This window comes from Echinops telfairi, unplaced genomic scaffold, assembly GCF_000313985.2.
Source record: "Echinops telfairi isolate 266 unplaced genomic scaffold, ASM31398v2 ScPeMD7_443;HRSCAF=831, whole genome shotgun sequence".
NCBI classification, from domain to species: Eukaryota; Metazoa; Chordata; class Mammalia; order Afrosoricida; family Tenrecidae; genus Echinops; species Echinops telfairi.
The window spans coordinates 18,827,180-18,845,624 of NW_022104341.1; the positions used below are offsets into that span (position 1 = coordinate 18,827,180).

General features: G+C 39.8%; 1 protein-coding gene across 1 annotated transcript in view; it reads right to left on the bottom strand.

Annotated features, from left to right (window-relative positions):
• Window positions 1-18,445, bottom strand: part of SNX7 (sorting nexin 7) — a 70,839-nt gene that overhangs the window by 36,231 nt on the left and 16,163 nt on the right. Inside the window, exon 6 of the mRNA XM_004699567.2 lies at window positions 17,079-17,165. Coding sequence (XP_004699624.1) covers window positions 17,079-17,165 — 87 coding nt within the window. The remainder of the gene's footprint in view (window positions 1-17,078; window positions 17,166-18,445) is intronic.

The window sequence follows — 18,445 nt, forward strand, 5'->3', positions numbered from 1 at the left end:
TAAAAAGATCAGTGATTCAACTGAATCAGCTGCTTTGCAAGAGAAAGGATGTAGCAGTCAGCTTCACTAAAGATTTACAGCCTTGGAAACACGGGGCAGCTCTACTCTGTTCTAGAGGATTCTCTGAGTCAAAAGGCAGTGTGTCTTATTTTTTAATCAAAATCTAATCAAATATGTATAGATATGAACTGCCTTAACCCGATTAAGTGTTTTTAGTAAGCTAAAGCGCACATTAATGCCCAAAATCTTGAAAGCATTTACTGTAAAAGAAGAAACTATGCCTCATCACTATTATACAGCATTATTTTTTAGCTATCTCAATAGTAAATAAAGAAATGGCATAATAACTGGACAAATGACATAAAGCTTTCTTATGTACTCAAGGCAGGGTTTCCTATACAGGCATTCCCATGTTGCAACCAAGTATTGCTTTTCTTTCTAAGCATGTCCAGAAGTTGAATTTGTATATGGTGGCGTAGTTAGGTACAATCTGTCGATAACATCAGTTTGTCATATGGTAGGTAGTCTTTGTATATATTGTACCTGTGCTTAAAAACATTAAAGGAACACAGGCAGATACACTATAATATCTTCAACCTAATGATGTAGCGTACTGATAATGTTTTTATGTTCACTAAAAAGTAGCACTTGTATGTTTTAAGAACCTCTGAATAACCTCAAGGGCATCATGTGTGGTGAAGTTGAAGGGCAGTGAAAAACAAGAAGGCTTCAAAAAGATGAACAGACACAAGGGCATCAAGAAATGGGCCAAACAAAAACAGCGGTGAGGAGAGCGCTGGGGCGGGCAGTGCTGCCTTCTGTTGCCTACGGGGTCGCCACGGGTCAGACTCCACTCCACAATAACACCGAAGAACAACACGCGGACAAAATGAAAGAAAACATAATCTTAAGAATATAATTTACAAAAAGAAAAAACACAATGTAGCTAGGACTCTTGGGAATACTTTTAAATACATAGAAAAAATGGTGAATATTATCGAGATATTAAAGAAGACCAAACTATATGGTGAGGTATCTGAAAAAAATATTCACACTCTTTCAGATAACTCAATCTCTCTCTTTTGATTTTTGCTTAAGTATCAGTTTTAATCAAATAGTTATAGATAAGATCTTGCTTAATCTAATGAAAAATATTTACAAAAAAACTATAGCAAACATTATTCATGCTACTAGATAGCTCAGAAAAAATGACCTGGTGAGCTACTTTTGAAAAATGAGTCACTGAAATGCCTACGGAGCACAGTTCTACTCTGCCACACCTGGGGGTGGGGGTGGGGGCCCTAAGTCAGATGGGCTCAATGGTCTCCGTGTGTGAATTTAACAAGTACTGGTAAATGGAACGTGTAACTTAGAAAAGCAAATGCTAGCTATAAAAAGACTTGTTTCTCCCTGCCTTTTCAATTACTATTTCTTTTTGGTTTGTTTTAACCCTAACCCTATTATTTCTTTAGACAAAAAATCCACATTAATTTGGAATTTATCTATGTCTTAAACTGCAAGGCATCAAATTTTGAACCTGATAATAAAATTTGAATATACTTCTTATTCTTACTTAAAAATGCCATCATTGTTTTTCTCTCATAGTAGTTTCTCTATTACTTCCTTTTATGGTAAAACAAAAATTCCAACCATTCAATCTACTTATTCAAATGCTGAAAATTTCTCTTCATAATCAGAAAAGCTAGGAGTTATCATTTTGAAAAGTTCTTGAAAATAATATACCTAAATAAAAAAAGATTCAGAATGGCACTCCATCAGAAGACAATAGAAAAATCAAAAATCCAATTCTAATCTGACAGCTCCATCTTCTTAACAAGCATTAATTAGATTGCAGGGGAGTGATAAGAGGCCTCTTAACAATAAAATTATATTATTTTCTGATTTGTAAGAGAGGTAAGACATGTCTGAAGAAATTAGGTGCTTGATTATACAATGCTTCTCAGGCGTACATGTGATTACTAAGCAGTACCTTTTTAATATAATTTATAATACAACTATACTTTGTAATTATATATTTTATATTGCAGACTTCATCCCCTGGAATCCATTGTCAAGTTTGTTACTCAAATGTAATTTGTTCAGTGAAAAACAATGCATTTTCTAATAATGACAGATGGAGTCATAAAGCGCCCGCCGCCAATGTAGTTGGCGCACTGTCCTGAAATAAAGAACGAGTTTGTGATTTCCTGTGACCCTTCGGCAACAGAAAGCCAATGATTTAACTGTTGCATGAAAATGCAGAGATCTCCTTTGACCCCTCTGCACAACAGAAGCACAGTACAAACACAAGGGGCTGGAAAGGGCTCACATCTCTCTAGGGAGTTCCATGATACACATTTTTAAAAACCACGAAAAAGAAGAATTTGGCTCCTCACATTTTTTTTTTTTAACGTCAAGGTCTACTGTCTGAACGATCAGTAGCTGCAACCCACTCCGAGGTCTCTCCGAACAAAGGACGGGCACACGACTTCTGCTAGGTCTGAGCACACAGCCCTGAGAGCGCTGTGCAGAAAGTACTGTTCAGCTGATACTTGGTGTGCATCAACAGGGGAATCGATGAGGCAATCTTCTCTCCTGGCATAGAATACATTGTAATCAGCTGTCTGTTCATTCTACTGTGGTGACTTTCACTTTGCTGCAAGGGTAGAAGGTAGGCTGCTGGTATTGCAAACGGCAGCAGGGGTTTTGGCAGAGCTTCCAGGTTAAGACAAACTAGGAGAAAGGGGTGATCTAATAATGAAAATTAGCTGTACGCATCACAACAGAACACGGTCAGCTTAGTGCTGACAGATCAGCCCCTATGTGTGTTGGAAGGCACTCAAAGTACATACCCCTGATCATGAAGATGGAGCAGGGCGGGGCAAGGTTTCCTTATTTGGCCCCTGGGGTGTCAGTAAGAGGAGCCAACTCAATGGCAAACACCAGATACAAGGCAATGGTTTATGACGCTTACACAAGAGAAGCAATGCATGGGCCTAAAGATGTTACCAAAATTGAATGGTTATTTGATTGGGGTATTTCCCCCCAAATTTACTCTCCTCGAGGGATAAGTAAGCCTTAGAGAAAAAAAGCTTATTTTCTGCCAACTCTTAGAAATATAGTAAATCAGATGTCCTTAATTTAAAGATATCCCATTGAGGCAGAAGGAAAAACTACTGCACATATATACACATATGTGGAAATCTTTTAAAATTTTAGTAGCACTTTTAAAACTATTCATCCTTCCTTATTATAACAAAATTTTTACCGACACAAGTTCCTAAATTGGCTTCAAATAGATTCATAAGCACTAATTCATCTTCAATATAAATTCTTCAAAGTAAGCATTATTTCTGCATACTAATGGCTAGAGAAGAATTACTGTCTGATGAAGGTCACAAGTTAAGTAAAAGTGAATCAAAGTCCTCTCCAAGCGTCTGACTCCAGAGTGTTACTGCTCTGAGCATAATCAAATATTTAGTGAGTACCCAGGCGGGGCTAGGAGTAAAAGGGATATGGAAGACAGGCCCTTAGGATATATTTCTTACAAACAAAGAGAGTCTAACTTACAAGGAAATTGGATCTATTTTGAGATTTTGCATGGGCCAGCTGCTTGAACTACGGTATGTAGGCAAAACCCCACAACCTCAACCACAAAAGCACTGGAACACTATAAGTAGCATTTTTAAAAATCTTCAGAAGAAATGAGTGGAATTTTAAACTACTTTTACTTATCCATCTGTTACTTTTCCTGTTGCAGCTAGACACCTAGCGTGGGGTTGGGGTGACTGTAGAGAAAGACAAAACTCACCATCTTTCTTTAGAAAACTACCCAGTGCAAGAGCACACGGACCCTCTCTACAGGCTTCCCTGGTCTTCCGCCCTCCACCCACCCCAATCCTTTACAGACACAAAATCCTTATTCAAGACTATAAATTTCTATGTTCTTTTCTCAAATTAGTAAATCTCAATATGCAGTAATGTCCCTAAGCAAATTACATTCAGTAAAAAATCTGGAAGTCGTACAATTTTCCCACTTCACCCCCAAATTATCCACTGCCTGGATTTTCTGGGTAATGCTTCCATGAATCAGTTGGTGCTCAGGCCTGTGATTCCAACAGTAATGCTATTGTTTGTGGACTTCAAGTAAATAGCCAAACACATAATTTTGTCATAGAGCTATTGCTAAAAAAAAAAGAAGCAAAAAAAGAAGGATGTTAGTCTACCTCCAGATCATTGTTTCCCAAAGGGGGTGAGATCACCATTGGGAAGAGGAGGGGAGGACTCTGGAACAATCCAAGGAGCGGCAAAAGCAGTACCTGCACTGAGTCCACTGGAAGCTAATTTTGGTTTGGTTTGGTTTCATTATATAGCCTAAAGTGCTGGGTGGGGTCAGTGGAGATGGTCCCTAACTAGCACAGGATAATTGCTGCCTCTTATTGTTGGTGCTGTTACCACAAGGAAGGCCTACAAGCAGGGCTACTGCTACTATGTCTTTTGCCATTTTTCATCCAAGAATGAAAACCCCAAGACAGGCGTGTTCTTCCACTGCTGTTATACAAGGGGACAAGTGGTCTCCCTGCCACACAACACTGTGGCTGCCTGCCACACAACTCCTCTTTCAGAACATGGTTGCACTGGCTGTCAATCCATCTCCTGGAAGGCCACCTTTTTCGTTGGCCCTCTTCTCGACCAAGCACGATGTCCTTTCCCAGGGGCTGTTTCCTCCTGATGACATATGTAAGGACATGAGGTGAACGAAGTCCCACCAGCCTCACTTCTGGTGAGTTTCTTTGAAGAAGATGTACCACTTCGAAGACAGAATTGTTCAGTCTTCTATCGGAGCACCAGATATTTCATATTCTTCACCAATACCATAATTCAAATTCACCAAATTCCTGGTCTTCCTTCGTCACTGTCCAGATTGCTCATGCACATGAGCAACTGAAAATCCCATCTCTTGCCTGGGCCGGGCGCACGGTCGCCCTCAGCAGGCCCTCTTTACTTTGCTGCACCTCCTAGAGATCCTCCACAGCAGAGACCCTCAGGGTCTAACGTCAGGTGACTGCATGCTCCTGCAGACACCCTGGTTGGGGATCCAGACAAAACAAATCCCTGAAAGCTTCAAACCTTTTCTCTGCTTATCATGATGCTGCTTATTGATTTATTTGGGAGGATTTTTGTTTTAATAGTATCAAAGATTTCCATTAAATACCTTTCAGAGACTAGTATTCTACATGGATCTGCCAGTGGCACAAAAATAATGTGGGAAAAGGCCAGACGATTCCACATTGCTTCCATGTTCAACAGACTCTTATTCACAGGGTAGACATGATTATTTTTTTTGGGGGGGGGCAGTGGTATTTAATTAAATAGTATTATATTTTATATGAATCATTAAGAGTATATGTAATGGAGTGTGTGGATTTTTCCCAACCACTCACGTTAAGTTGTGAATGTGAGGCCTGCCAGTGTGTTCATAATGGGGAGATTCCAGGCTCTGAAAACTGAATGAGAAGGCTGCTAACACCATTCTCATTACAATATCACTCATTCAGCCATTCCCGGTTCCCATCTATCTAGTAGTGTGTAGGTGACTCTGACATGCTTCTACACTACCCGTGGAGGGCAGACAAGTCTTCGTTGTTTCCTGAGACTAAATCCCTGTGCTTCTTACTGCCTGGAAGAGTGCTCATTTTTTCAGGCACCTGTACCAGAGGGTATGTTCCCAGTCAGACCACGTCATTTCTGATGATGATGCAATTCTGGTTCAAGTGATCTGAAGAGGGACCTTCCAAGTAGAAAAAAGAATACCCAAGGGGCCCCCCTTTTACTTCCACTGATCTTGTCATGCCCTCAACTGAGGTGTGAGTGTATGTCTGAAGTATTTGTGTATGTCCATGCATGTATGAAGCTGAGGTATATGAGGAGAAACACACATAGGTACAAACTGACAATAACAACAGAAAATAGGGGGGGGAAAGATCATACTGGAAAATGAGGCAAAGACATGAATAAACTTGTAAAAAAATCAGGGGACAGAGTTGGGCAGCAAATATCTAATCAAGGTAAGATGCTGATCCCACGCCTGACCGGACCCCAACAATGCTTTGTTGCTATATTTTCTCCTGAAGCTCCCTAGAGCTGGAGCAAAGGCGGCCCCCTCTGTGCAGCATTCCGTACTCGACACTGCATTTGAAGACTGATAACCACTCTTGGAGGACGAGTAAAAGTGCTTGTTCAAAAACAGCAGTAATCCAGAGCAAGGACCAGCTTGAATACATTTGATATTGGTTTGCATCTAATGAATGTGGTTATATGCAAATGTAGGCTGTAATGATCTTATAATTTTTTCTCTCATATAAATATGCAGCTAAGCCGTTATGGCATTATTTCTAGATCCAACTATGCGATTCTATGCACATGCTGCTAAATGTCAAATATATTCTTATTCATTTATATTTGAATGCTGCTTCAAGTAGAAAACTATAAATCATCCATTCAAAAATAAAATAAAAATAAAATGGGTACGCAGCATTCTTTAGCACCACAGATGAGCCTAATTTATCTTACAGTTAAGCCGTGAAGTGAATAAGCATTTTCAAACAGACACTCTGACTTTGAAAACTTCTAAAAAACACCACAAAAAACACAATTTCTTCACATTTCTGGGTCTTCCTTATCATCTTAACTATTTGCACACTATATCTCTACTTTGTTAGGAAATAGCTCACTTTGACAGGAAAATATCTTTCTCATTGAATGGCTTCATTAGAGCATGTATTAGTTCTCTGTTTCTTTCAAATGTTTCACTATGTAAACTGATCAGGAGAGACCAGTCTCCCCCAAAGGAAATATACTTGGTAAAGGAGAAGGGCAGCCAAAAATATGAAGACCCTTGACCAGATGGATTGATACAGTGGCTGCAACAATGGGCTTAAACATAATCACTTTGAGGATGGTGCATGCAATGAAACTGTGTTTCACTGTAGTACACAGGGTTGCTATGAGTCTGAACCCAACAATAATCAACTTTACCTTATTAAGATTTTTCTGTATTACACACTTTCACAAATGTCTCATTAATGGAGATGTGATATAAAAAGTGAAACCACCCTAAAAAGATTGTTTTATTCATATTATTTATCCATTAGCTACCACCATCTAAAGGTACATAAACCACCTTCCTTCCCAGTAGCCATTCCTTATTCTTTTATCTTCATCTCTTACTGTTAGAATAAACCAGTGCTCAATCCTGATACAGCTCTCTCCTTCTTTCCAATTCTCATCCTTTAGTGACCTCAATACATATACGGCTTTAAATATCCCACATTCCATAAGCAGGAGCTCTGGTGGTGTAGTGGTTAAATGCTTGCTTCAATTAATTAAATAATTCCTATACCATATAATTTATATAAAATGGAACACATGGATTTTTTTTGGTTGCTACCACTCAAGTTGAGGCTTACCAGTGTGGTTCTGAAGGGGACAGGAACTCCAGACCTTGAAAGCTGAATGAGAAGGCTGCTAAGGGCCTTTCAGATTTTACATCATTCCTCTACACCACATGTGGGAGGCAGACATTTATTAGTTGTTTGCCTGCCCAGAATCTATCTCAATAGCCCTCTTACTTCCATGCAGAATGCCAGTTTTTTCAGTTACCTGTGCCAGGGGGTATATTAGGTTGAAAGTTTACTGTTTGAACACACCAGCCACTGGATGGGAGAACAACAACACAATGCATAAATGTCATGGTGACCACGTCTGACCTCATCTCACTGTACCAAAGAGGAGACTCCACACCAACCCAAGGCTGGATATCACAGGCAGAGGTGCAACATGCCTCTATCCCTCCATCTTTACTCACCCTATTCTGACCCTAACTTTTCTGCTGAGCTTCATAATGCTTTGCGATGGCCACACAGAACTCACAAACAATACCCATCCTTCTGGGTATTACTACAGAGGCGAATGCTACAAAATACTAATGATGCAGTTCTTCTGCGCATGATGACCCTTTGCATCCATGCCGGTGACTATGTCTCTCTGGTCCTCAGCTTCTCAGCCATGAGGTCCCTGGCTTCTGATTGGTTCCAGGGGCTGGTCAGCCTAGTGTTCTCAGCAAGAGTCCTCTGTTCTGTCCCATAGTATTGGCACTGCTCCTGTGCTCTCTCTTGATGTCCGTACTGCAGTCTCTGTTGTCTCTGCTGCCTCTACCACTTCAGACAGGGGTCTCACATGGGCTCTGCAGGTGGCTTTTCTGAGATAGCTCTTATACAGAATGGTAAAACTGACCAAGTACCTCTGGTTATGTTTAACACACCCCATTTGCATGGTCACACCTACCCATCATTTGGTGGGAGTTACAAAGATAAGGATAGAAGAGGCATACTAAGTAATTTCACCTCACAACTGTAAAGATTTACAGCCTGGGAAACTTTCTGGGTAATTCTACTCTGTCCTGCAGGGTAGCTATGAGGTGGAATGAACTCAATAGCCAGGGGTGGGGCAGAATATAATAAAAAACTATCAAATCTCCTCTAAACTCCGCATTTCCAAATCTAATCTACAAGTTCCCCCATTAAACGCACTCTTTCCAAAGCCTGCACCAACTCAACCAACGTCAACTCTACCCTTCTAGTTGCTTAGTCCTAAAATCTCAAAATTATCCCTGGTTCCTCTTATCCTCTCACAATCCATAGCCAATCCACAATATCTCTACCTTTAAAAGACACTCAGAAACGGAATGCCCTGCATGTGCACACACACACACACACCTCCACCCAAGTCCTTGTGAGAGCAGAAGATGGCTCTGGTCTGCCCCCACATTCTCTGCACACACAGCAGAGACATCGTCTTCTGTATTTGACAACCACAGGAACTTCGGGGTAGTATTTCATTGTTACTGTCTGGTAATGTTACTAACCTGTGCAAATGATTTCTACTAGCTCTCTACCTACAGCCTAAGTCCCTATGGGATTGATACTTTTCCCTCTCTGTTCTCATTTTCCTCCCTTCCCCTTGTTTACTCCATTTTAGCAACACAGACCTCATGCTCTTTCTAGAGCGGACAGGCAGGCTTCCATGCTGCACTCGCAGTTTTCCATGCCTGGGATTCTTCTTCTAGATGATTCACATGGCTCAAGAGCTTGTCTCTCAGATTTTAGTTACATATCACTTTCTTGGTGAAGCTTTCTTTAGCTCCAAATGTAAAATTGCACCATCAACCAACACTTCCTCTCCTCCACACTCATGCCTATATATTTTAATTTATTAGTTTTATTTTTCTATCAAGTAGAATGTAAGCCTCACGAAGGTCTATTTTCTTTCTACCATGAAGTTTATTCTGACTCATAGCGACTGGACCAGACACAATAGAAATGCATCTTAAGATTTCTGAGACTGTAAGTTTTGATGAGGCCAAACAGCCTATTGTTTCTCCCACAAAGGGGCTGTTCAGTTTTATCCACTCACCTTGGTTAGTAATCTGACGCCTACCAGAGCTCCTGTGACAGGTGGTCCATAAAATCTGTTAACTTACTTTTGTTGTTGCACAGTGCTACCCTTCTCCAATTTATTCTTCCTTTCATATTCCAGAGTTCAGTTTGTGGAGCCGTTACATACAACCCTCACCAGCTGGAAATGTTCTAATCACTAACCACTGGGGACATTAGCTGCCTTTCATTCTTTAAGAGGCCTTCAGTCGTGAAATTGGGAAACACACTCAGCCACTAATCAAAAGAATGGAGGTTGGAATCTACAAATAGGTGCTTTGAAACAAAGGCCCGGTGAACTAATACTAAGAAGTAGCCATTGAAAATCCAGGTCTGACACACGGGAAATCCTCATGAGTCTGAATTCACGCCATAGCAACTTAATTCTATAAGTCAATTGCCCACATCATCTCCCTCTCATCCAACTGGCCAGAAAGTAAAGTCCTTATTCCTCAAACTAAACAATCAGGCCCTCATCCCATCTAAATGCAGTCTCGTGGCTTCAGTTCTCCCCCACCGTAGACGTCGTCCCCATACAGCTACCTGGTTTCCTCAGCTTGGTATGCTCTTTGAATCTTCCTGATTTTCGTGCTTTCCCTATTAACAAGAACAATTCCTCTTGATAAACCATTTCCTCGCCATTTGTGAAACAGGTTTTCTTCAATTTGACTGGACCAGAATCTTCGGTAATAGAGCAGTAAAGCCTCCCCTACAGGGTGAAGGTCAGAGCCTGATGATGAACCCTTGGGGTTGTGGCCTATTTCATAATTCTTAGGAGAACTGGCTTACTCTCTCTTCCTGCTGGCCTGGATCCTGCATCTGGTCTCTTGGAATGTGTGCTGGCGAGCCTCGATATTGCCTGCCAATCATAAGACCTTCCTATAGTCTGCTATAACATCTATCTGCCAATATATCTCTGCCTGCAGTGTCTGATATGCTAGCTTCCTGGACCCAGACAGCTATACATGTCAGGAAAGGTCTTCAGCATATCTACCAACCAAACTGGACTTAACCTGCTTCTATAACTCTGTAACCCATTTTCCCTGATGTAATGTTTTCTCTTTTTATACATGTAGAAGTGTCACTGGTTTTGTTTCTCTAGATTACCCAGCCTTTGCAGTTCCTTTGTAGGGCATAGCTCAACCATTAATCATGTTTTAATACCATCAAAATAACAGCAATGATCCTTGAGTCATAATCATGTTTTAATACCATCAAAATAACAGCAATGATCCTTGAGTCAGAACCAACTCATGGCACCTAAGAACAACATCCATGACCAGAGGCGCAGCTGTTAAAGCACCAGATGGCTAACTCAAAGATCAGCAAGTGGAACTCACCAGTGGGTCCCAGGGAAAGGTAAGGAAGCCTGCTTCTTCTATAAAACTTTACAGCCTTGAAAATGTTATAGGTCAATTCTTATAGGGCGGTTTCAGTGGGTTTGGCTTTTTTTTTTTAATACCCTTGAGTGCTTATTTTAATCTAAATATTATTTGCATTGTTGTTGTTAGGGGCCACTGATTCATGCCCATTCATAATAACCCTCTGTACAACCAAAGGAAACACAGCCTGCTCCTCTGCCAACCTGGTTATCATGGTTGTGTTTGAGGCCAGTGGTGCAGCCACTATGACACTCCGTCTGATTCAGGTCGTCCTCCTTGTGGCAAATCCTCTCCTTACCAAGCAGCACTTCCTTTTCTAAAGACCGGTCTCTCCTAAAGCATGGCCATAGAAAAAGAGAAGAAGTCTCACAGTTGTCACTTCCAAGGAGTATTCTGACAGTACTTTTTCCAAGACAGATTTGCATGTTGTTCTGGTGCACGGTATTCTGTTTTCTTCAGCAACCTTATTTAAATGCACCAAATTTAAATGATTTGATATTTCTTATTAATCTTTGATATTTCTCACTCAACTTTTCCATACAAACGAGACAACTAAAAATGCCACAACTTGGGGTCAGGTGCACCCTTATCCTCCAAGTGACATACTTGCTCTTTAAGTCTTTAAAGAGGTCTTATGTAGCAGGCTTCCATAATGCAATAAATGTTTCATTTGAATTCTTGATGATTTTCATGAGTGTTGAATATGGATCCAAGTAAAATGAGATCCTTGACAGCTCCTATATTTTCTCCATTGATCATGATCCAGTTGTGAGGATTTTTTCTACTGAACTGTGATCCATACGAAGGGCTGAAGTCTTTGACTTTCAGCAGCAAGCGCTTCAGGTCCTTCTCACTTCCAACAAGCAAAGCTGTGTCAACCGTGTGTCTCAGATTGTTAATTAACCGTCTAATTCCTGTGCTGCGCTTCATATTCTCATGCCCGCTCTTCATAGACCCCAGCCTCTTGACAGTGATAGCGAAGGGGCACAACCCTGACAATCCTGAAAGCTGTTTCCTGGGCGAAATCAACACAGCACAGATAATTTCTGCATCCTTTTGTTCTTTCTAAATGACTGCCTCTCGGTTTTCTAGGTTCCACAGGAGGATAATTAAGTGTTCTGGAATTCCCACTCTTCTTGATGCTAGCCATAGTTTGCTATGATCCACACAGTCAAATGCCTTTGCAGTTTATAAAACACAAGGAAATGTTTGTGTGGCATTCTGTGTTTTCAGCCAAGATCCATCTTATCTCAAAAATGATATCCCTTGTGTCACATTCTTTTCTTCATATGGTTTGCATTTCTTAACAGCTCCATGTTGATGTACTGCTGCAACCATTTAAAAATTACTCTAAGTAAAATTTTTTCTTGCAGGTGATATCAGTAATACTGTTCGATAATTTCTGCATCCTTTTGTGGCACCTTTCTTTGGAATGTGCACATATATGGATCTCTTCCAGTCAGTTGCCCAGGTAATTGCCTTTCAAACTTCCTGGCATATATGAGTGAATGCTTGCAGTGTTGCATCAACTTGCTGGAGTTTTCAAGAACTATTACATCAATCCCTGGACCAATATTTTTTAACACCCCCTGTGCAGCTTGGACTTCTTCCTTCAGTTCTAGAGGTTCTTGATCATATCTTACCTCTTGAAAGTGTTGGATGTGACAGACTCTTTTCAGTACAGTAACTCTGTGTGTTCTTTCCACTGACGTTGGGTGCTGCCTGCACCATCCAACGTTCTTCCCCTATAATCTTACAATCGCATATATTAAAGTCGCAAGTTTTCCCTCTGCTCTTTCAGCTTGACATACACTGGTTCCTTCTCTTTTAATTTTCCAACTCCAAGTCTTTGCACAATTTTTTTATATACTTTACTATTTCTTTGCAGGCTGCCTTTTGAAATGTTCTGTTCAACTGTTTCTTCAATTAGCTCCAGCTACACTAGAGTCAAGAGCAAATTTCAGAGTCTCTGCTGACATCCATTTTGGTCTTTTCTTCCTTTTTAAAGAGTTTTGGCTTCACATATGATATCATGTCCTTAATGTCATCCCATAACTTCCCCGGGCTTCAGTCGTGAGTAAAAGAGTCAAATCTGTTCTTGAGAGGCTCTCTAAACTTAGGTGGGATATACTCAAGGTTGTATTCTGTCACTCTTGCACTTGTGATAATTTTCTTCAGCTGCAACATGAATTTATATTTGAGCAATTAATGGTCTGTTCCATCGCTGGCTTCAAGCTTTGTACTGCCTGATGATGTTGAACTTCCCCATCATCTCTTTCCATACATGTGAATGATTGAATTCCTGTGTATTCCATTTGGCCGGGTCCACATGCACAATCCCTGTTCATGTGGTTGAAATAGAAATTTGCATTAAAGTCACTACTGCTACTCATAAAACTTTTAGTGGCTTGACTCTCAGAATTGGATAGCCTATTCCTTCTTCATAGACTACAAATTCCATTGGAACTCGTTTGACCAGAGGTAATCCTGCTGGCATTGGAAATACTAGTGGCACAGCTTCCAGCATCACAACAAGACACAAGCCACCTCAGTACGAGAAACTGACAGACAAACGGTGGTTACTTGCATTATATAACTTAATTTTTAGACTAGGAAGTTATCAATAATTTCTTGAGATTATAGATAATAAAACGAGGTTAACAGAAGTAAAACAAATTGTCTTGGATGACAAAATTGAAAAGCAGATAGGCAAGGTTCTGATCTTAGTTCTCCTAATTCTAAAACGAGAGATAAGTAAATAGCTGAACCGGCCTTCAGATGAGTACTCTGTGTGTATTATGCAGGGAAAGCTGTTTGTTCATCTGACTCGTTCTACTGGGTTAAGGTCGGTTTGGAACGATTAATTTTCTTGTAGTCACACAGGAATTACAAACCACAAAAGGTTAAGAAGCTGTCACTCTACAACTACCCAACTAATAAATTGAGGAGCTCACTCTAAAACATTATTTTAATTTGCAAATTGACATTTAACTTTTATTGGCAAATTTACATGAAAAGAAAAAATAACCATAATGCCATTATTGCTAATGTAAAACTTTTACAAAATTTTAGGAAAAACTAAAAGTTCGGAGTTTTGTAACTATAAGCCAAAATCTACATAAAGGCCATCTGATATGTTGAGCATGACCTCTCAAATGTTACCCCCTCCCCACTGCCCAGTATAGTTCTACCCAGTAGTTATAGCTCCCCCAGCCCCTGTTATGCTTGGTAAAACTTCACCTCACTGACCCCCTCAATATCAAGTCACTTGGCTGGATTTGCATAAAGCATCACACCAAAGGTGATGTTGATGGAGGCAGCTTCCGCATGTCTCCATAGAAATGGCCCCAGGATTGTCCCCAAAATGGCCCTGCTTGGGTTGCCATGGTAAACAACCAGGTTGGATTGCTATATTCAGTTCTCTGCCAAGGTCGCCATGGTGACTGCAAAAAACTGCTCCTTAGGAGGACTTCACAAGGGCGTGTTTCCATGGTGACCCTATCCAGCATATTTCTAAGCAACTTCTCTTCATTTATACTCTGACCAATCATGACAGGTTCACTTTTAGTGTAATCCTGGAAGGTTTTTCCCAAAGATTCCAACATAACACACAGAGATTTGGAAGGTGAGAATGCGTGTATACAAATTAACTTTCTGAAAATATATAAATGTTGCCGTTTGAAAATCATTAAATCCGTTGCTATACATTTTAGGAAGGCTATGTTTTGGGAGTAAATAAAACATAATGATGAGGATTACTATCTCTCTATTCATCGTGTCTCTTTTAAATCTTAATTGGATATATCCTGCAGAATATAAAGCAGATATCTAAAGTTTCAAAATGTCTCCAATTGCATAAATCAGCACATACTTAGGTATTAAATACTTCATGGTGAACATCATGCAAACAAATGAATCCTAAGCACAAACTGACCATCAGGTTGCAACAAGAGCAACAAAGACATTTCTATCGATTGCAAAATGAGGTATATACAAACCAAATTAAAAACAAACAAACAAAAACTGGCTTGTTGTTGGGGGGTGGGAAGGCGCAGAGAGGAGGGTGGTTGGACAGGCCAGCCACAGTTGGACCAAACTACTTTCACGAGTGCTTTCATAGTGGGAACCCTTTGGGATTCCAAAGGACAGTAGCCATTCCCTGGAACAGGCCTCTCTGCCTTGACTGTAAGATGCCTTTGGCAGCCATTGTTTGGATAGGAACTTGCTCTCTACACCTGGATTGCTGAAGTCCACAGTTAGGATTCATGTCATGAGACTGTCTTCATTAACTTTGATATTGCTCAAATGACGGATGGCAACATTAGCACTTTTGAATTAGCTGATCTCTAGCAATGCTTTTGTCACTCATCTAGCTAAATGCCTGCTGAGGCCAAGATATTCACGTAAACATGGAAACACCGACCCATGTGAAGTTCACGCCTCGGGAGCTGTCACAGCAGCTTCTGTTTCTTGTGGAGCAGCATCCCATAAACTTGCTGCAATGCTTTGATTTGGAGATATGTCCACTTGAGCTTTCTTAAAAATTTGGTTATTAGCCCTGATTGCAAAAGTTAGTTTCTACTACACAAAAAGTATTTTTTGCAGATAAAACATTAAGACAAGGGTATATCTGAGAGAACTTGTCTGCAGCCATTCACTGATCACTGGTCACTAAGACATGTATAAAGATGGTATATTTGGAAGAAACCCAAGCATGTGCCGACTGGCACCCTATAGCAATGCATTTGGACACAGTCTTGTATATGAAACAAAGCTACTGCTGTTGTTGTATTGGGCGATCGAGTCCATTCCAACCCATAGCTACACTGTGGGTAGGGTAGACTTGCTCCACAGGACTTCCTAGACAGTAATCATTACAGGGACAGATTACCACATCCTGTCTCCCACCAAGTCATTAGTGGGTTCAGATCACCAATCTTTCAGTTAGCAGCTAACTGGGTTCCTAAAATAAGTACCTACTCAATATGAATCTAAGTTCTTAAATTAAAATACATATATTAGAATGCATCTTTCACATAATACGCAACAGACGTTAACTAGAATAATAAAATCCCCCCTCGGCACTTGCTTTCTGAGAAATCGTACTGTTTGAAGTCCATCAGGAGACAAATCTCTTGCTAGTTTTGAAATCAGAAAATAATTCCAAGCAGATAATACAATTAAGAAAATATGGAAAGATGGAAAATCTAAATACTAAAATATTTGTGGGTAAAATAATAACCTTTAGAAATCTTCAGACTGAATGCTGCCCATATAAAAGAACAGTTTTTGAATTGATCAAGTATTTTAAAGAAAGTCAAATGTATCTCAAAAATGAGCCCAGAGAAAGATGAACATCAACCTGTAAGGAGAAGGGAAATGTGGGAGAGACCCAAGTCAAAACTGAAACCCAGTGATGAGTTTATGACAGTTCATTACATCAGTAGGTCCCTCTCTTTACCTTCAAAAATATCCATAAGAAAAACATTAAACTTCTAAAGATAGCCCCTTTAAAGACATATAGAGAGCGGCCATACCAGGAGGGGAAGGGGAAGATGGGGGAGAATAGGGGAACCGATCACAATGATCAACATACAACCCCCTCCCTGAGGGGCGAACAACAGAAAAGTGGGTGAAGGGAGACATCGGTCAGTGAAAGACACGACAAAATAATAACAATGTATAAATTATCAAGGGTTCATGAGGGAGAGGGAAAAATGAGGAACTGATAACAAGGGCTCCAGTAGAAAGAAAATGTTTTGAGAAGGATGATCGTAACAAATGTACAAATGTGCTTGACACAATGGATGGATGGATGGATTGTGAGAAGACTTGTACGAGCCCCCGATACAATGATTTTTTAAAAAAGACATCTAGAGCAAGTATAATTTTTTAGAAACACAAACGAGCTTCATACAAATAGCCTATAAGCATCAACTAGATTTATTTATTAAGTACATATTGTTTTCTCTCTCACACAACACTCTCCTCTTATATCTAGGTTTTATCATTATTGGAATAGCCACACAGAACTCACAGACAACACTCACAATTACAGGGTTCTATTGGGGGAGTTTTAACAGGTTACCACAAGTCAGAGTCAGTAGAGTAATTCGAAAAGAATGTAACTGAATTCCATGTTGCTATAAAATTTTTAGACAATGAATTCTGTGTCATTACACCAAGAAATTTAAAATCTTACCAGATCTGTATCTGCCTTTTTGTAGGTCAAAGCTTCAACTTTGGAATCCAATTCTGCTTGTATTTGATCTCTCCTTTTCATAACACCCTTCATATAAAAAATGAGTGTAAAAGAGGTTATACTTAGTTTGACAAAATTTTTCATGTTTTTTTTCTCTAAACAAAATAGCTTCTCGTCCCCCAAGCCATGATTCATTCAATAATATAAAGTCTATAGGGAAAAAATTCAAAAATTTAAAAGCCACATCAAAAGGAAGTATATATTTTTAATTATAAATCTTTTATTAGCACTCCCAATGTACATTTTACACACTGAGCCCTAAACAATTGCTAACCATCAATTGCTAAGACTATCACTTGCTCATAGGCAAGTTCAAGTTAAAGATAAAGAAAACTACAACAAGAAATGCCAGCCAAAGTTTGAGAGTGCGTCTATCCCATCTGAATCCAGACACCATTTCACAGACAGATTTGACATACTTCACACCAATGGCCAAAGATTAGACAAGCTGTCAGATGAAATCAAGGACACCATATATGAAGACACTAAAAGGTCATTACAAAAACAAGAAAATACTGAAATAGGGATCGGAGAGGCTATGAAGCTTGCTCTTGAATACAGAGTAGCTGAAGTTAGTGAAGAAATGAAGAAGTAAAAGATCTGAACAGGGGGTTTTAAAGGGTGGCTCAAGAAGGCAAAGCATTATAACAGATGTGCAAAGACTTGAAATTTAAAAAATCAGTAACACAGCATTTCTCAAGCTGAAAGCATTGAAGAAAATATTCAAATCTTGAGTGAGAAGAGTGGAGGATTCTTGGACAAAATATTGAACAAGGTAGGAACCATCAAAAGGTGCTAAATGTACACTCATTTTTACCAAGAACAGTTGGTTATGTTTAGTCGTGTCAGGAGACAGCACCTGGTCAGGAACGACGGCACTGAAGAAGGAAACCCCGGCTTCCCTGAAGGCACTGGCTCCAGAAATTGACAGAATACCAACTGACATGTTTCAACAAACAGGTATAACTTGAGAAATGCTCACTTGTCTATGCTCTGAATTTTGGAAGACACTTACATGGCAAATCAATCTTAAGATATCCATATTTGTGCTCAGCAAAGAACGGTGATCTAACGGAATGTGGAAATTATTGAACAATACTCTTAATATATCACACACTAGTAGATTTTTAGTAAAAATAATTCAAAAAGCATTGCTGCACTAGACAGGCAGGGATCAGCCAGAAATCCAAGGCAGGGAGAGCAAAGAGGATATGAATAAAAGACATCACTGCTGATGTCAGGTTGAAAACTAGATATGTGTTTTCCTGTGTTTCATTGACAATTTATCTGTGTGGACATAGAAATTA